Source organism: Gopherus evgoodei, chromosome 2 (genome assembly GCF_007399415.2).
Source record: "Gopherus evgoodei ecotype Sinaloan lineage chromosome 2, rGopEvg1_v1.p, whole genome shotgun sequence".
Lineage (NCBI taxonomy): Eukaryota > Metazoa > Chordata > Testudines > Testudinidae > Gopherus > Gopherus evgoodei.
The window spans coordinates 126,175,702-126,196,679 of NC_044323.1; the positions used below are offsets into that span (position 1 = coordinate 126,175,702).

At 38.3% G+C, this 20,978-nt stretch overlaps 1 protein-coding gene across 1 annotated transcript in view; it reads right to left on the reverse strand.

Moving 5' to 3' along the window:
• The window catches only part of NFX1 (nuclear transcription factor, X-box binding 1), a 185,617-nt gene that overhangs the window by 133,609 nt on the left and 31,030 nt on the right, over positions 1–20,978 (reverse strand). The window contains exons 4-7 of the mRNA XM_030551651.1: positions 20,574–20,651; positions 19,530–19,635; positions 10,652–10,723; positions 3,834–3,973 (exon numbers count right to left, since the gene is read on the reverse strand). Coding sequence (XP_030407511.1) covers positions 3,834–3,973; positions 10,652–10,723; positions 19,530–19,635; positions 20,574–20,651 — 396 coding nt within the window. The remainder of the gene's footprint in view (positions 1–3,833; positions 3,974–10,651; positions 10,724–19,529; positions 19,636–20,573; positions 20,652–20,978) is intronic.

Genomic DNA, 20,978 nt, shown 5'->3' on the forward strand with positions numbered 1-20,978 from the left:
TTAGACTTGACTTAGTTGTATACAGACTGAGTTTCTATATTACTTTTATTAGCAAAAGATACTAATAAAAGAGAGGAACAATAAAAAGGACAAACTACTTGCAAAAGAGGGTTTAATCAGCACAGCAATACTTGACATTCAAAAAATAATGCAAATTCATCTTGAATGGGAACTTTTATCTTAAACTAAACTTCAAAAAATTTACATAAAAAATAAATGCAAGCATTTTCTTTGTAAATATCACAAAGAAATGTACCAATATTATTATATTGTACTAGACATCTGGACGTCATAGAAGCCACATGGGATATCAGACCAGAGGTAAAATAGTTTTAGCCATTTGAAAAGTGCGGGTGTTGAAGTATACTTCTTCAAATGTACTTTTATACAGCTTTTCTGTTACTTTTCAAACTACTGATTTAAAAAGTCATAGGGGTCACACATAAGTAAGATTTTTAAAGTCAAGAGTAAATTAGTATTTAAAATATCCTGTAACAATGGTATATCACCTGTTTTGATTTATAGAACCCTTGCAGATGCATTTTTTAAAAGTAAAAAAATTAAAATTAAGTGCCTGTCTAAAGCAAGACTTCTGTCAAATTTGAAGTAAACTCTCTGATAAAAGATAAGCACGTATTCAGCCTTTAGATGGAAAGCTGTTAGCGGTACTCATCATACATAAAATTTATAGAATTATTAATTTATATAACTTGCCATGATAGCAAATCCATTGCAATATTAATTAAAAGAAGCAAAGCACCAACCCCTATAATTAAAATTCTTCTGCCTTTTTTGTAACCGCTCAATCTCCCATAGGGCATTAAAATTTGGCAAGGGGATAGTCTTTAGGCAGGCTGTGCCTGACTTTTATTAAAGTCTTTTAGGTTCCAATGTAATAAAGTAAGGACACTTGAGCAACTACAGTAAAGAAAACTTAAATGACAAAGCTAATCAGGTAACAACAAAATGGGTTAGAGAACAGTTGACTGGAGCTGAGATTTATAAAAAGAAAACTCCTGTCTCATGAGTTAAAATGCTTGTCAGTGGAGGATTAGTATACTCTTGGGAAAAAGAAGATCTCTCTTTTAAGCAAATACATAATTTTCCCTAAAAAGTTGGATGCATGTTTTATTATACAGTATCATTTAAAAACCTTTTCATCGGATGACTTGAAAAAGGCTAATGTAGTGCTCCTCTTTAAAAAAGGGAAGGAGGAGGATCCAGGGAACTACAGGCCAGTCAGTCTCACCTCAGTCCCTGGAAAAATCATGGAGCAGGTCCTCAAGGAATCAATTCTGATGCACTTAGGGGAGAAGAAAGTGACCAGGAACCGTCAGCATGGATTCACCAAGGGCAAGTCATGTCTTACTAACTTAATTGCCTTCTATGATGAGATAACTGGCTCTGTGGATGAGGGGAAAGCAGTGGACATATTATTCCTTGACTTCAGTAAAGCTTTAGATATGGTCTCCCACAGTATTCTTGCTGGCAAGTTAAACAAGTAAGGGCTGGGAATGGACAATAAGGTGGATAGAAAGCTGGCTAGATCGTCAGGCTCAATGGATAGTGATCAATGGCTCCATGTCTAGTTGGCAGCTGGTATCAAGGAGAGTGCCCCAAAGGTCAGTCTTGGGGCCGGTTTTGTTCAATATCTTCATTAATGATCTGGAGGATGGCATGAATTGCACCCTCAGCAACTTTGCAGATTACACTAAACTGGGAGGTGTAGTAGATACCCTGGAGGGTAGGAATAGCATACAGAGGGACCGAGACAAATTAGAGGATTGGACCAAAAGCAATCTGATGAGGTTTGACAAGTACAGAGTCCTACACTTAGGATGGAAGAATCCCATGCACTGCTACAGACTAGGGACCGAATGGCTAGGAAGCAGTTCTGGAGAAAAGGACCTAGGGGTTACAGTGGATGAGAAGCTGGATATGAGACGACAATGTGCCCTTGTTGCCAAGAAGGCTAACGGCATTTTGGGCTGTATAAGTTCGGGCACTGCCAACAGATCAAGGTACAAGATCATTCCCCTCTATTCAGCATTGGTGAGACCTCATCTGGAGTACTGTGTCCAGTTTTGGGCCCCACACTACAAGAAGGATGTGGGAAAATTGGAAAGAGTCCAGCAGAGGGCAACAAAAATGATTAGGGGCCTGGAGCACATAATTTATGAGGAAAGGCTGAAGGAACTGGGACTGTTTAGTCTGCAGAAGAGAAGAATGAGGGGGGATTTGATAGCTGCTTTCAACTACCTGAAAGGGGGTTCCCAAAGAGGATGGATCTAGACTGTTCTTAGTGATACCAGATGACAGAACAAGGAGTAATGGTCTCAAGTTGCAGTTGGGGAGGTTTAGGTTGGATATTGGGAAAAACTTTTTCACTAGGAGGGTGGTGAAGCAGTGGAATGGGTTACCTAGGGAGGTGGTGGAATCTCTTTCCTTAGAGGTTTTTAAGATCAGGCTTGACAAAGCCGTGGCTGGGATGATTTAGTTGAGGATTCTGCTTTGAGCAGGGGGTTGGACTAGATGACCTCCTGAGGTCTTTTCCAACCCTGAAATTCTATACCTTCCACATCTTCAGGGGAAGCTGCCTTCTTTTGTCTCCTTCCCCTTGTTTATTTGTGCTCATCCCTAAATTTTGGGCCAGCAAGAAAAACTGGCCAAACTCATCATCACACCTTCGTCTTCACTCAATATTAAGAAGGAACAGGAGTTGCCATGATGTAAGCAGGAGCTGAATGGAGACTGGCTGTTGGCCACTCACTGGCTGCTCTACCTGCTCCACTCTTGTCCATATACTTTTGGAGATCCACGAAAGGAGAAGGCAGGCTGGCTGAACTTCCCCAGCTGTAGAGTTCTGAAGATGCACTGAAGCAAAGTTCTCTACTGCCAGTATTAAAGAGGATGAAAACAGCTGTTGTTTCCACCTTTTGACATCATCAATACACTTTTCGCTGTACAGAAAACTAGTCTGTGCATGTGCTAATTGCTTTCCTTAGCTATGCATTTTTTACAAATTTAGTGGAAAACCAGTCTTTAAAATGTGCTGCATATCTTCAAGACTGATTTTTAAAAGGCTTGTAACTTAATTAACACAAAACCAAATTTCAGTGTAACAACTGCGTTTCTCTTTAATGTGAGCTATTTCCATACTACAATTCAACTTCCTATCATTTTTACTGTTGAAAGTAATCAAAATATTATTCCAGTGTTTTTGTTTTGTTTTTCCACTCTCAAATTGGCTGAATCATTTTTTGCTTAAACTTTCCATAAAATATTTACCTTCAGGCAAAGATTGAGCTTGAAAAATTTAATCCCACAAGGTGAAATTCAAGATGTTAAAAGCAACTGAAAGCAGTTACAAAGCTATGGCAGTCACCACTCCCATTATACTGGAAGAGATTTTATGCATTATTTAAATTTTAGATTAAAACCCTGCAGGTGAAGTCCGTAATTCTGGGTTTTACTGGCACGAATAAGTTCCTTATATAGCTGCATCAGCAAAAGGACAAACCTGAGACATGTTCCTGGAAAATATTACAATGAATTTTAAGTTGTTTCAGTGTTCAGGAAATAATCACTAAATAAAAACGTTGCATGTATATGTACTTGCATATATTAAGAATAAGGGCTAGTGACCCATTGTAAATTAAATGCAACTTCAGCAGTCATTTTTTTTTAAATCTTGGCATTAAAGATTACCTATTATTTTGTTCACTATTGTACTCTAATTTATTTGTTTACTAGCAGCTAGCTAACATAGAAATTGAAAAACAGCTCTACTGAACATACAAATCTAAGTACATTTCCACATGTCTGATACCTACCTTGCTGTACTGTAAGCTGGCAAGGATGACATTTTCCCACATGGCACACCTGAGCACAGTTATGCCTACCACAATTTAAAGTATTCCCACATACATTAGAACAATGAATTGTGGTGGATTGGCTGCAGCGAACTGAATGACTGTAGATAAATATGATACTGTAATTAGTATAATATCTTTTAGCTGGATTTAAGTATTTCACATATTTACATATACAAATAACCCCTTTCCAATATATGCTGCAACATTCAAAGTAAACAAGTTCTATTTGTTAATGACAGATACATAATTCTGTTCAGAAATAATGCTGTGGCTTTAGACCCTTCTTACATCGCAGCATAAAGAAAAGTGTTTGACGTCACACTAACTGGGTGTAGTGTAGTATTTAAAATGCAGAATATGATTTTGCACTTGATTTGATATTCTGGGGGGAAACAGTGTCTTAAGATATTTGAATTTCTTTTTAAGTGTAGTCTTACTCTGAATTTGCTGAGTTTATAATGCTTGGTTTTGGGATAGGCTACACAGGGATGTTGTAACTAAGTATTTGTTAGGTAAAGAACAGGCATAAGTTAAGGCAGTAAAACAATGAGCCTTCATGTCTACATCCTGTAAGACATTAGCTTGAGCAGTTAGTATAAGGCTTTGAGGCATGGCCTAGGCAAGAGCAAGTTACCAGACAGTTACTCTGAGTTTTGAGGGAACTGGGAAAGGTGTGTAATTTTAATACTAGGCCTGATTTTGGGATAAGAACCTATCAAACTTCAGAGCATTAACTAGAAATTCTTAAGTAATCAATATAATACACAATCTATCAGGCAACATCTGTAATTTTATTTTACTCTTAAATTAGATACATTCTCTAAGATTTAACTTTTTGTCTGGGATATATACAAAGGTTAGTAATGCTAATATTATAGTGTCCTAGTTGTAAAATCCACTGATTACAGAATTCTAGATGCACTGCTTTTGCACAATTTGGTAACTGGCTTTACTCTTTCACTCATCTTGAATCCATATCCTATGTCCAGATGAATGGTCATGTGTATAAATTTTTTTTTTTAAATGGCTAGGTATAGTACCACAGGAACAAGTTGCAGGCTGGACAACTTGAAAACCAAAATGGATCTGGAATTCTGAGTGAAATTAATGTCACTATAGGAAATGTGAGTGAATTACACATCCTCTTCCAGGTCAGCCTGCTAACAAGCTGGTTTCAAACCATGACTATAACTGTATCCATGGAATGGCAGCTGTTTTTAATCTTTTTTTTACATCTCAAAAATAACCACTTTTAAATCATGTTAGCATATGCACCCCCTGTTCTGGATGCTGAGATGATAGTCTGAGAATGCTTAACTTTACGTGACTATATATGCTGACACAAACAGTGCAAAAAACAGTGATCTGGTATCATGAAATCCAGGACTGAGCATATCCTTCCTAACCTTTAGTACCAAACTGGAATAAAATTCCTTCCATATTTCACCCTGTGGAATAGGTTCAATAGCATTTTGTGAGAAGGAAGTAGAGTTCCTGCAGTTCCCCCCGACCTCCAAATTCTACAGTATTCAAGAGCTGTCTCAAGCGGGACAACTTCACCGGACAATTTGATAAGACTTTCAAAATGAATTTTGTAGCTTTGGACACAGTAATGTAGGACTAGTCCAGTACCCCACGATCAGAGGTAACCCCTTCATGTAAATTTATGAATGGGATTATCAAGCTCCTCCTTAAAACTAATTAAGTGCTTTGCCCCCCACTACTCCTTTTGAAAGGCTGTTCCAGAATCACACTCCTCTGATGGTTAGAAATTCAGAAATTCCTAATTTCAGCCTAAATTTACTCATGACCAGCATATACCCATTATTTCTTGTACCAAATTGGCCACTGGCTTAAACAGCTCTTCTCCCGCCTTGGTGTTTATGGTCTATAAATACATCAGGGTGTAATCATGCGCTTCCCCCCACCACACACATATTTTGCTAGGCTAAACAAGCCAAGCTCTTTTAGCCTCCTCTAATAAGATAGGCTCTCCATTCCCCTTCTTTGTACCTGTTGCAGTTTGAACTCATCTTTCTTGAACTTGGGGAGCCAGAATTACACACAGATTCCAGATGAGGTAATAATTCTTTAGAAATACCTCATCTGATACACCCTAGGATTGCATTTTCCATTTTTATGGCTGCATCATGCTGACGGCTCAGCCATTCTGCAATCAAACTAATATACCCAGGTCTGTCTCTTAATCTGTTGTTTCCAACTGATGAGCCCCCCAACTTATAACAGGAATTCTTATTTGCTCAACAATGTCGAACCAAGATTATTATAGGCCAATGGGGAGATACTGAGCACTCAAGAACTTATGTCTATAAATACTAGCTGGTTTGTTGCCTGTTGTCTTCGTCTTCCCTCTATGAGAGAAAAAGGTCAAGAAACGATTGAAATGTGACATTGTTTTCCTTAATAAGATCAGGTACCATCTCCCCCAAAAGCTTCCCATCTTTATATATTAGGTTCTCATGCTTTTTCCAAAGATCAGGCACTGTCTTATCTGCAGCATCTACCATGGAGACAATTGTGTTTGCTGGAGCATCACGTTCTTTAAAAAGTGTATTTGCACTTAGTGCTGAACTAGCTCCAAACTTTCACAGATGGGTTTTTCAAAAATCTGCATGTTTCTTCTAGGATGGGAAAGGTTTTTTTGTTTTATATAAAGCACATGAACAGGTATTTTATTATACAGAACTCATTCATTTCTATTACAGGTAGTTTGCTTCAAGGACTTATGTATCTACCTACCCACTCAGGACTTGGAAGAACAGTCTACGGATGGTGCCCTTTGACATGGCACCACCACCACCAGACAAAGAAAAACGTGGGGACTTCAACCTGGAGTTTCTACAAATCATAGATAATTCAAGAAAAAAATATTCTTCTCAACAGGGGGTAATTCAATACCAGACCTCATTCTGACGGAGAGAAATGGTCACTGAACTAAAATTTGGTGGCTGTCTAGTGCAAGTTGTGATGCTTTCAGGCCAGATAACAGCTCTTGCCCAGGCTGCACACATTAGCTAAGAACTGACGACCTCGTAGCTGGAGAGCAGATCAGGTCACCTTATATGTTAATTTTGTTCAAAATAGGTATTAGTCTTCTAAGAATGTATTTAGTGTTTAGACTCTATGAAATGCTTGTATGTTGCTACATATAGAAATCTTATAATATCTATATCCCATGTTATACGGTAATATTGAAATGTTTGCGCTGTAACTGTAAACCCCACCTCCTCCCCCCACCAGTCAGGTGAGAAACATTATCAAGTGTGAAATACTAGTTTGCCACAAGAGGTGTTATCTATTGCCCCACAAAAGAGGCCCATAGACCCTAGACAAACCATTGTGGAACATGAGAGGACAAATACTTTTTCGATTACTCCCCCTACACCCATAAAGAGGAGACATGCATGTGAACTGGTCGCATCATCTTGAACTCTGGGTGAAGGGAATAAAAATCCCTGACAAGAAGAAACTGCATCTTTTTGTCTATTTGAACTTGGGGGGAGGGGAGGGAGGGAGAAAGAGGACGACGGACTCTTAACTGAAGCCAGAGATCCCCAAGAGCCTCCTGGGTCTGCTCTGAAAGACACTTTGAATTAACAGATCACTACAACTCTGTCACTCTGAGGAGCTGGATAATAACTCATTTGTCTGTGTGTATGTTGGCTTGCTTTAACTTGTAAATAATTCTTATTTCTTTTTTCCTAGTTAATAAACCTTTAGATAGTTTATTACTGGATTGGCTACAGGTGTTGTCTTTGGTGCAAGATTTAGGGTACCAGTTGATCTGGAATAAGTCTCTTAGGATGGGAAGCAACCTGAATGTGGTGTGATTTTTGTTGTAAGTGACCATTTATCACTAAGTCCAGTTTGTCTGAGTGGCAAGATAGACTGGAGAATTTAAGAGGACTATCTGTGACTCCATGTTAAGACTGTTATAATGATCCAGTTCACATATGTTACTGGTTTGGTGAAATCTAATTCTAGAACACCATCAGTTTGGCCCTTTTTTAACAGTCTGCACTGAGGCAGGCACTCACAGTCATGAGCCCCTCCAGGCAGGGTGACACAAGTGATCAGGACCTTATTACATCTGCTTTGTGAAAACACAATGCAGTCCCACAGAATAATAATGATATTATACCTACAAACAAGGAGAGTGCTTCAAAGGGTTTGAAAGCTAAAAGCTAAATAATAATTATGAACAAAATTAATTGGGAACACAAAAATATTAACAGACATATGAATAAAAGTTTGGAATTCTTTCAGAACACCTTATTAAATGTCCCAAAGCCATAAATCTGCCATGGAAAAATGCTAATACAAAGGGGGAGGCTCATGGCAATAACATGTTTGAATTTAAGAAATTTAGGCAATTAATAAGGGGATTTTAAATGCTACCAGTGAAGTACTTATGGCCATTTCGGTTAGAGTTTCGTGGTTAACAATAAGGAAGCATAGGAAGCATTTTTAAATGCTTCAGGAAGTAAATGGTCACAGTGGTCCTTTCTGTCTCTGACATCTACTAAACGTCCATGTGGAAGATGTGAGGAGATGTTTCTTTGGGTATAAGTTACTTTAGGTACTGTCAGAATAGTAATGAGGATGTTTTTACACATCCTTCATCCAGTTGATGGTATGGTGGAATGAGATGAATACTATCACCCCAGCCACAAAAAGATAGGTCAAGATATTCCATAATTTTTACCTTGAGTCCTTAGTGGCTTCAAATGTAAATAGGATTATCCTAGCATATCTAGTCCATTCACAATGGGAAAAAAAATCATGTTCATAGATTCCAAGGCCAAAAGGGACCACTGTGATAATCAGGCTATAGATTCTCCAAAATAACTCCCAGGGCATATCTTTTAGAAAAGCAACTGAAACAGATTTTAAAATGGTCAGTGATTTAGAATCTACCACAACCCTTGCTAAATTGCTCCAGTGATTAACTATCTTCACTGTTAAAAACGTATGCCCCATTTTCAGTCCGAATTTGTCTAACTTCAATTGGATCACGTTATACCCTTCCCTGTTAGACTGAAAGGTCCATTATTACATATTTGTTCCCCAAGTAGGTACTTACAGATTGTATTATCAAGTCAACACTTAACGTTCTCTTTGTTGAGCAACCTCACTGAGGACAGGGCTTTGTTCTCTTTAGTCTGTATGGAGGTATGAGTTGTGTCACAATAATCCTCCAGCTGATCTGGGTCATCAAATTAACAAAACACCCTGTTGAAACACCTGTATAATTTCATGTAGTAGATTAAATTGAGACTGATAGCAGATGTGTGACAGAATTTGAATAGATGTCCATTTGGTTGCACTGAAATTGTCAGCACCAGCTCCTGACAGCTTTGGAGCATGAGGTACCACACATATTTGAAGCATAGGAGACAGGCTTTGTGCCAGGACAGTGATTTGACCAGCTAGAGATGGAGTGTCTGTGTCACCAATACAGACAAAGTTGTGAGGTGATAGTCACCAGATTGCATGAGATGAAGCTGAGGCTGACATTCAGAGGTCTATATTAGTAAACACTGTCAGAACTAGAGTCTTTGAAAAGTCAACAGTAAAAATCAAGGTTAGAAGAGGTATGGCTGAACCAACAGATCCACTTTTCCACAGTGGCAGCAGCTGTGAAAGGGCATTCACCTAACATTAGTGGTGAAAAATGTTACACACAATAGAAGGTTGTTGTACTTGCTCTGAAGATATATAGTGCCCACTGGAATTCTAAAGCTACAGGACTTTCAGTCATGGTCTAACTACAGAACCAAGATTTGGGCTTCATTATTATTTTTAAACTACTACTGAAATGCCAGAGTATATATTAACATCTGTCTAATTATTATTTCGCAAACACAAACTTTCAAAAAAATCCTAAAAACCTGTATAAATTTTGTTTCTCACCCAGAGACAAGATCTTAGTAATGCAATTTTGTTAAAATACGGCACTAATTGAATTTTTTAAAATTAGCAATACATTTTTTGCTTTACTGGAATTTTAAAGACTTGTTTACAGTGTTTAGAGCAGTGGTTCTCAAACTGTGGGTCAGAACCCCAAAGTGGGTTGCAACCCCGTTTGAATGGGGTTGCCTGGGCTGGCTTAGGGTCAGGGACCAGGGCAGAAGCCCAAGTTCAAACCCCACCACCTGGGGCCAAAGCCTGAGGGTAGTGGGGCTCAGGCTTTGGCTCCCCGCCCAACCCATTCGGTGCAGCAGGACTCAGGTGGGCTCAGGCTTCAGTCCCCCCTCCTAGGGGTCATGTAGTAATTTTTGTTGTCAGAAGGGAGTCGCGCTGCAATGAAGTTTGACAACGCCTGATATAGAGCAACATGTTTACATCAACTAAAAGTTATCTCAATAATTTACCTATTACAAACAACATTTAAGAGTACTATAACAATTAGAATTTTATCAGTTTCAGTTTCCATTCCGTTTCTGTGGATCTCTCACACAAAAAAAGCAAAGAGAATTTAAAAATATATAAAAATGTAATTGTAAAAATGACAAGTTACCAGGATGACACTATTTCAGATATTACATCTGTCCGTATTTAGATTTTTTTAAGAACAGAGTAGATTTCAAATATATTGTGTCTAGTTTTCAGCAAAGTTGGCAGAAATAGCTTTGGACAATCCCAATACACAGACTGGAAGTATACCTCAAAAGAATGGAAATTTATTACAACCTATATTTATAAAATTTCCTATTTTTGTTTGTAAAAAAAAAAAAAAATCAAAATAATCTCACCTTGTTCGCCCACATTCACATGTTTTTGTCATAAAGGCAGGGCACGACGGGCAAGGACCTGGATGGCAGAGGCTTAAAAATGAAAACATTTTAATAAGTCACAAAAAAAATATGGTATCTTTATTTTTAAACTTGTTTAACAAGTCAGAGTGAAAGTTTCTATAGCCTGAAGCAATATAAAAGGCTTGTAAATTTAAAATACAACAGTTCATTATCACAACATTTGTATATTAATATTTTTTCCTGAAGTGTTTTACAAAGTTATATTTACACTAACAAAAACTTAGTGACAATTCAGGATCTACACCACTCACGCAAATCCTTGACAGCATGGAAATAAGTTAAGGGCAAGGTTTCCAGTATTCTTTGCCACCTTCACATCAATTAGAACGTTGATGATGATACACTCCTGGACTCTAGCAAAAGATGTGCCTACCTTTCAAATCTGCTCTTCTGTGACACTTTTTAGGCATTTGGCATACATATTAATAACATTTTCTTTCAAACGCCACAGTTTTTAACTTTCACTAACATTTAGCTTTGGGTATGTGTATAATGCCAACAGACCGTCGGCAGGCAGGATTGAACCTGGAATCTCTGAAGCTTAGTGTATGAGTCTCTACTGCATGAGCTAAAAGCCACATGGCTATTAGCTAAGGCTGTAGCTGACTCAACAATCTCTAGCTGGGCTAGGTGCCACCAGAAGGGACAGAGTGCCACACCCAAGCAGGCATGGATAACGCGTACGCTGGAATTGAAGGGGAGAGGTGATGTCAGACTGTGTAAAATACCTAGTCTATCTTTAATCTAACTCACTCATAGCATGGATAAAAATAGCAGTGAAACCATGGCAGCACAAGCTTCAGCACAGGCTGTACAAGCCCACCTGGGACCCTGCGTATATTCTCACGTTCCTAGCATGCAATTAAGCTCTTGCCATCATGGCATCATTTCTAGTTTTAGCAGTGCTAGCTAGATTAAAGCTTGTGTGGGTATGCCTACACAAGCTGCAACCACATCCTTGACTGGAGTGTAGGCATACCCTCTGCGAAATCTGTCTTTAACTTAAAGACTCTATCATTTAGCTCAAAGAGTAGTAGCTGATTCTTTTAAATCCAGAATACCAGGATTCTTTTTGAACAGATGTCCTGACTAGGGGCATCATTACACAATACCAAGTTCCTAGAGGAGGAGAAGAAGCCATGCTGTCATTGCAGATTGTACATTCGCTTTGACAGGAAACCTCTCTCGTTCTGAACTCCAGATGTCCATAGAACTTTAAATCCTATAAGCAGGCTTGAAAGAATTAGATTTTTATCTGTAAATTTCAGTAAATATTGACTTCACTGAACTCACACAAAGTGCTGAAAAAATATTTCCATTATAATAATTGAAATTTACTGACATTTACAGTAAAAAATGCTGCTTGAGAACTTTGGTTTAATATTTATTGTATATATGTTGACATGTGATTGTGACCATTTGTGTTTGAATTTCAACACCTACTGTCATTAAATAATTATTGCTGATCCACCCCCCGCCCCATTGTCTGACCCTCCCATAATTTCCTGCAATGGTGAAAATTTAAATAAATTAAAAATACAAAATAGAATTCTTCAAAACTCATAATTCTGCACAACCATAACAATTTAAAGTCAATAAAAATAAATCATCAAATTCAGCCAAGCCTACCTGTATCTGTGGGGACTGAAGCAGGGATCTCTGAATCTAAAAGCATGACTCTCTAGTGCTTGAGTTACAGAACCATGTGCCGACTCAAGCTACTAATTGTGGTCTAATCCCTAAAACTCACTAAAAACTATACTCTGTTAGGGTGGGTTACCACATGGTCTTCTAAAGTTCTCTAGTATATCTGGTGCACCATGTCCTCCTAATCCCTCTGCCATCTTAGAGATAATGCTAATGCTATAATTATAGCTTGTCCCCTCAGCAACACTGTGTCAACATTAACTCCCATGCTAACCATTGTATGTCATCAGTAACAATGACAACCTTGAATAGTAACACTATGTCAATATCAACATGCAAGATAACTTTTACATTTAAAGTTTAAAAACACGTTGCAATCTTTAGCAGGCATTTTTCTAATGTATTCAGAGGAAAGCGTAACAACTTAAAACAGTAGATAGTAAGAAAAATTCAGTCACACGGTATATTTTAAAAACAGTCATAACTAACCTTTTTGTTTGTTTTATAACATTGCAATGTTAGAACTAGAAATTAAAATCACAAAGGTAAGGAAATGCAAAAGCTCGACATCTCAGTGATATTAACTGATCTCCAATGCACATATATGTTTTTGATTAGCAATTAGATTCAAACACTCATCCTTAACTGGAACCCACTTAGACTGACCTCATGCACCAAGATCACTGCTCGCCAGAGGAAGAGAAACTCTTGGGAGACTAAGAAAGGCCACGGTAATAGGGGATATAGGAACATATTGGGTATAAGGTGACCGAGAAAACAGTCTGAAAACTTGCCTGTCTGTGAGATGGCTGTGGACATCACAAGAAACCTACATAGACTTCTCCACAGCAATCATCAGAAGTCTATGGTCATGTTACACACTAGTACCAACCATGCAGGAGAGAGATCCTGGAAGTTAAATTTAGACTACTAGGAAGAAGGTTTACATCCAAAGCCTCTGTAGAAACCTTCTCTGAAATGCTTTCAAGTCCATGCCTGGTTCTAACTAGGCACAGAGAACTTTAGTGTCTCAATGCATGGTTGACAAGACAGTGTAAAGAGGACAAGTTTAAGTTTACTAGGAACTTGAGAATATTTTGTGGAAGGGGAAGCCTGTACAGAAGGGACGGGGCCTCCACTTTAATTAAAATGAAACCAGACTGCGAGCACATAAAATAAGATATTGGAGGACTGTTTAAATTAAGAGGTGGGGGAAAGCTGACGGGAGTTAAGGAGCACATCGATGGACAACTGCATCTGTATAACCAGTAGAGAATAGGAAGCAAAATTACAATTGAACTAAAGGATAAGAACAAGACCAGAACCCATGAAATTCCAGAAAAAAAAATCAAGCTGTCAGATTAGGCAGTTAAAACAGGTGCTTGGTAAAAAATAAAACAACGACAGACAAATTTCTGTTCACAAACATGAGACTCTAAAGCAAAAATTAAAAGAACAAGACTATCTTACTGGCAAATGATAGCTGGCATTGTGGAAATACACTGGAATGAACAAATCAGTGGGATACCGTAATACCTGGTTGCAACACAGTAAGAGACAGAGTAGGCCAAGTAGATGAGGGAGCAATATCTAAAGGATTCCCTAGACAGTATCCAGCATGTCTGACTCATTGAAGACACCCCCTACCCCGCCTCTGCTTGAATCAAATCTGCATCAGAAGAAAGACTTACAAAAGGCAAAGAAAAGACAGTGGGAGACGCACCTAACCCCCTGGGATAAGGATGACAGGATTAAGGAAACTCCCAGAACCTCATTTGCATCAAAGATAGGACAAGGAGGCATCTCCATTAGCATATAGCATGGAGAACAGAGATTCCAAGGCAAGAACCGCATGGAACTCTGGGACCAGAAAAGCAGGGAAGCACTTCATGATGGGGAATCTCCGCTCCAGATGTTAATCAATCCATGCCGACACATACACAGCTCAGTAGTTATCAGACCAAATCTAGTAATAAATCCTTCATTGGTATCCAAAACAGTGAAGCTCCCTAAACACATTGTGAGCTCCCTCCAAGGAACACTGCTCAAAACCAGGAAGGATCAGCTCCCACGGTATAGCCTGAACAAAACAACTTTTGGTATACTCCCTTGTTTACACATAAACAAATCTAGTATTCTCCTTTGAACCATTGTTGTTTCTCTACAAAAACCTCTACCTAAGCTCAAATAAGTGTTCTGACGCCTGGATCCAAAATCTACATCAGTTCCATTGGGACTTCATCTTCTCCTGACTGATTGTGCTGCGGGCTCTGCCTGACTCCACACTCCGGACCCTCAGCTACCACCACCACCTGGGACCCCTCATCGATTCAAGCTTCACAGAGTGGTAAGAACCCAGCTCTCTCTCTCTCTCGGTATAGCCTTCTGACCCTGACTTGTGTGATCAGTTACAGTTTTGTATACCTGACTTTTATAATAATATTAAATCTAACTTAAATTTGATAACTGTTTTGTTTGTTTGGCTCCCATATGGTTATTATCTGGCAATAAATAACTTTCATGATTAAGCTGGTTGCTTCTCTCACTCTCCCCCCTTCGTGGGTATTTTTTGGTTTCCTCATTTGCTCTGCACCAACTCTCCTCGTACCTAAGCTAAAAGATCCCTGCAGCCCCCCAAAATCCTGTGGGGTTTCTTCATCAAATGGGTTACTACCAGAACAGTGGTAACATGAAAGTGGGGCTAGAGACGTGCTGAACCTGGGACATATGAGGGTGGCATTTTAGAAGTGCTGCTCAACCCAGTCTGCTGAGTCCAGGGACATATGAGGGTGGCAGACTGAAGGTGCTGCTCGACCCAGCCTGTTCAGGCATGCTCTATTCTGGTGCGGGGCCCATGGCATATGAGGGTGATAGCTTTGACGTGCCGTTTGACCCAGACTGGTGAGTCCCAAGGCCTATGAGAATGACAGCTTGGAAGTGCTGCTCAACCCAGCCTATTGAGTCCAGGGACATAAAAGGTGTCAGCTTGGGAGCGCTGATTAATCAGGTCCTCGCAGACATGTTCTGTTAATATATGTGTGTGCGTGTGTCTGTCTGATTCTAGGGTTGGAAGAACCCAGCCCTGGGGAACCTAGTTCCTGCAAGATAGCTCCATTGGGAGGAGCTCTTCTCTACAAATATTAGGGTTAGAAATTTACTTTTAAAAATGAAAGCTGAGATTCTCAGGTAAAGAGAAGGTCATTGCTGAGAACCTAAATGATTTTTTTTGCACCATTCTTCACTGGAGAGCAGGTTGGGCAGATACATATCTCAGACACGCTCTTTTCTGGTCATAAAGAAAAGGTGCTATCAGAGACGACATTAGAAGAAAAGATGCTCAAACAAACAGATAATTTAAAAAGCAATATGTCACCAGGCCCAATGCCAGGGAGTACACGTGTGTGAGAGAGAGAGAGACACACACACACACGTGTGTGTGTGAGAGAGTGAAAGACACACACACGCGCATTGCCCCTTTAAGCATGCTGACACCAGTCTAAGTACATTGCCTTTTTAAGCAGATCAGCAACTGAGACAGCAGCGGCTGTCCACAAGCTCCCTCCATCCTGAGCCCTGTCATGTCCTCCTCCCACCCGCTCTGTGGCGTTGGGGTATGGGAGGGGAGGGGGACACTCTGACATCAGTACCCCTCCACCCGCTGTACAGCAAGCAGGAGGCTCCTGGGAGCAGCTCCAAGGCAGAAGGCAGGAGCAGCACATGGCAGTGGAGGGAGGGACATCTGAACTGCCCAGCTATTGATAGCCTGCTGGGTGGCTGCTGCACAGAGAACTTAGGGGAGCTGATGGGGGGCTGCCAGTCCACGCTGGTTCTACCCTCCCACAGCTGGCGCCAACGGGCTGCTCTTCCTGCAAGCAGTGGACAAAGCAGGCAGCTGTCAAACAATGTTATAAGGGAGCACTGAGCAACTTTAAATGAGCATGTTCTCTAACAGATCAGCGACATAACAAAGAAACAACGTTAACTGGGATGACATTAAGTGAGGTGTTACTGTATATAAAAATCAAGCATAAAAGAAATCCTAGAGATGACAGAAGTTCAGTACTAGGTGAGATAGTTCAAAAAAAAGTTGTCAAAAAATATGCAGAAAAGGCTTAAAGCAGCCTGAATTATTTGGTAAATTAGGTTCATTTAAGCAACATGTATTTTAATACACCAAAATACAAGCCCCTGTACAACTAAGAACAAAGAGTGCAAGTCACACTTATTAGATTGGAACCTGTATCCTGGAAAGCAGGGACTCAAAAGTGATTTAAGGGTCATGGTAAATAACCCACTGAACATGCACTCCCCACTGCAATGCTAAAGAAAGTTAAATACAGTCCCTGAAACTGCAGAAATTGAATTGAAAGAAGGGGAAATATCAAGAAGTAGGGCGAGGATACTACCTCTGTACACACAACTGTGGTGAGACCATTACTGGAATGGTATGTCCAGTCCTGGTGTCCACACTACATAAACATTGAAAATTTGGAAAGGGTTATAAGAGAGCTACAAGAATGATCTGAGGTCTGCAAATCCTGCCTTAGAGCTTTTTATGTCTTCTACTGTATCTATTTAGTATATCAAAGACAAGGTTAAAAGATTACTTGATCATGTGTCATAAGTACCTCCATAAGTATAGCAGCAGGCTCTTTAATACAGCAGACAAAGACATAATAAGTGCTGATGTGTGGAAGCAGAATTTATCTACTTTCAGGTTAGGAACAAGGTAACAACATTTTAACAACAAGGATAATTAACTACTGAAACAATTTACCTAGGGACTTGGTGGATTCTCCATCACTTGAAATCTTTAAATTAAGACCATCTTCCCAAAAAACATGTTCTAGCTCAACTACAAGATATGAGCTTTGATGCAGAATTCCACCCAGTAATTCATATGACCTGTACTATGCAGGAAGTCAGGCTAGGTGATCATAATTGTCCCTTCTGATCTTACAAATGTATGAATTTGTACAAAACTATGTATACACTGCTAAAAAGGTGGGGAAGATATTTGATTTAATAATGGAAAACTAAACAAAGCTACTTAGTTTGCATTTCTATATATTAATTTTCCTTGTTTTTATTATTATTCTTTATTACTTCTACTTTAAATGCCTGAATAAGGATTAGGGATCCATTATGTCAGGTGCCATACAAATACGTAGAAAGAAAAATCCTTGACCCAGGAATTTACAATCTAAAAAGGCAAGATAAACAAACAATATTAGACAGACAACCACTAACAAGTTTCAAATATTTGAGGTGACACTGGGTGAACATTTGGTTTTATTTTCTTCTTCTCCATTACGTGTTTCTCTGAAAGTTTTTTAAACTAATGTGTTCAGGCTGGATCAGTTTTCATTATACAGAAATACCACAATGCTTTTAACAGGTTTCCTTTCCATCTTCTGAGAAAAAAAACTCATATTACATCTGTATTGACATATATGGATATTGGAGGGTGGGGAGGAGTTTTAGCCATGTGTTCTCAAAGAAATACAAGCAAACTATGAACATAACAATGTTATATATAACAGAAATATTTAATGTATTTTTAGTTCTTGATGTTATTTGAGATTTATTTTAGTTTTACTTGCAAGATCACTTAAAGGGATATCATGCATTTGGAAAATCACATTTCCATATGATGTTTTGCACTAACTATTGTTATAAGTAACCTTAAGATTATCACACCCGAGACAGACTAAAGAAAAATGTATTTAATCAACGTATTAAGGTACTGCTAAATGGAACATCAATATAACTGTTTTGATCATGGCACATGCCTTTCCTTGGGCTCAGCCAGAGCAGCAGCAAAGTAGCAGCTACTACTCAGCTAGTAGCAGCAGCAGCAAAGCTGAAACTAAAAAAGCAGCAGGCATTCTGCGCCTGCCCAAATGATTCTTTTAAATATCCTTACCTTTTAAAAAAAGTTTTAGGAAATACTATTTAAAGGTTGTTCTGGGAGGACATTTTGAAGTCAGTCAATATAAAAAAAGATTCAATTCAACTTGACAATATCCCTATAGCACACTAACTTGCAAGAGACAGTTACTTTCATACCTTTTTAAGGCAAGAACGAAGCATTATGATCTAGTTTGACCTCCTGAACAAAAGGCCATAGAACTCCACCCAGTAAATTCTGCATGAAGCCCAAAACTTCTGTTTGAGAAGCCACACAGCAAATCAGTGGCCAAGGTGAGACTTGAACCTAGGTCTCTGGATGTCCAGTCCAGCATCTGACCCACTGACCATCTTTCCTCTCTTTAAGGGGAAACAAACCTGCAGCTACTACTGATCATTGTATTACTAAGCTAGAAAATGCCTTTTTCGAAGCAGATTTAGAAAGTGGGGAAATTATAGATTCATCCACTACATTTATCTGTACAACAGTAAAGGGATACACAATGGTCAACATTTTTAAGTGTTTTGTTTTTTTTTTAAATAAAATAGGGTGCACAATCTGATCTTGGTGGCAATACCCAAATTTAAAAGATATTATTTCAGCAGACTGGCCCAAAAACCAACCAATCCTAAAAAATTGATTTTATTTTTCATTCCCAATACAAAAAACATATCAGTTCTAAGAAAGATGGGCTGTTATACTTAAAATCCAAAATTTTCAGCCATAAGCACAAGCCTTTAAACAAAGATTAAAATTCCTAAAAAATTCTACATTTGTTCTATCTGGTTACACTGTAATTTTATTTCTTTTACAATGAGATCAAAACTGAAAATGCATTTATTATTTCCCCTCTCTATAAAACAGAGTGAAGAGGAAGAAGTGCCATTGTACTAATTTCCACGCTTCTGCTGAAAAATATACTTGATCCAGTGAAGTAATATATTTTATGCTCAGAATTAAAGACACTGAAAAAAAGTTTAGATTTTTACACTTTCCTAAAGGAACCTGAAAAATGTCTAACAAATAGTACTTGGCATTAGTCACTGAAAGCCTGAAACTTTTTCATACTGGTAAAGAAAACCACATTCCATAATAATCAATTTCATACAAATCTTTTGTTCATCCACGAAACAGCCATCAAAACAGGGGTTTTAAGAATTAAGTAACCAACAAATTGAAAGAAAAATACTAATATCTGTTTCCACGGCTTTCACAAATGCTTGTAGATGACTACAAAACAGTCTGAAACACACTTACATATTACAAGAGTGGGGACAGTCCTGACCTGGTCTTCTTTTTCTACAAAGCTCTCCACAGCTATGTGGAATTTCATTTCTATTCCATTCAGGGTTGTTTACCTTACCTAAAAAGGTAAAACAAAAACAAAAAATTAGATGCAGGAACAGCTTCAATACAATAATGAACTTTAAAGTAAACATACTGGGATGATGAGGGAGGGACCATCTTGGATTCTGAGATGTCACCTTCAGTGAGGTGATATTCCAAGTTTTTTAGAAAATAGGAGGCAACTTTTCCAAGACAGGCTGATTTTAAGAAGTGGAAGCTGACTGAAGCTGCTCAGAATTTTGGAAATTTAGTGCAAGTTTCAAAAATATGAATCAGTGGTCAGAATACTGGTGAGATATCTAAAGGTATGCAGTTAATTCATTTATCTCATGATTCTTCAATGTTTTGTGCATCAGACTACATATGGTAAAGTAGAGATCTAGGCTCTGGATCTACACAGGAAAGTTGCACCTGTTAAACTTGAATCTTTTCTTAAACTGATTTAATTAAAACTAGTGCAAGTTCCTGTGTGAACAGTTATTTTAGTTTAATTTAATCCCATTTCCAATCAACTTAATCTAAGACAATAAAGCCACTCTTATACCAAATAAGTGTGTCCAAACAGGAGTCTGAATTGGTTTAACTACATTGGTTAAATTCACGTTAGAAAAGTGCACTAACATAACATATGTAGGGAAAGGCCTATAATAGTTGTAATTACCTGTACCTTAGAACAAGGTATTTCTAGATTTTTTTTTCCTACTAAATGCATTCATATCAATACTGATTTCAAAACATTCCTAATAAAGGTTTTATTTTAACATTTATCTAAATATTTGTTATATATAATCTTTATATAGGAACCAAACATCACACAAGTCAGGCGGTTATCTTTCAATATCATTAACAAAGTAGCCACGAAAGAGAGCTTTTGGAGATGTAAGGAAAGATTCTTCAACAGTATTAGAACTTATTAATTAAGGAATACCAACTGTAAATATGAAATACACTCACCACAAAAACAGGTGTAAGTAGTAGGAACTTGTGTTGAAGCATTTTGACAAGCAGGACATCTCCAGCCACTATTGCTATCTGTAAAGAAATTAATATACAAGAACTTAAAATATGTTTAAGACAGATGAAAAACAAATTTAGAATAGTGGCACAAGACAGCAAACTTCTTTCACATTTTACTAATTTCACCATTTCAAGTAATATTATACTATACCACCTTATAGAAATCTGATTTTGTAATGTGTCACATTCAGTTTAATAATTAGTGCTATAGAAAAATCAGTGACTCATTTTAAATAAAATAAAATAAAATAAAATAAAAATGAACAGAATCGCTAATTGAAGATCATGAATGAGTGGCAGTGTTCTTACGGGGGTCCCACAGGGATTGGTCCTCAGCCCAAT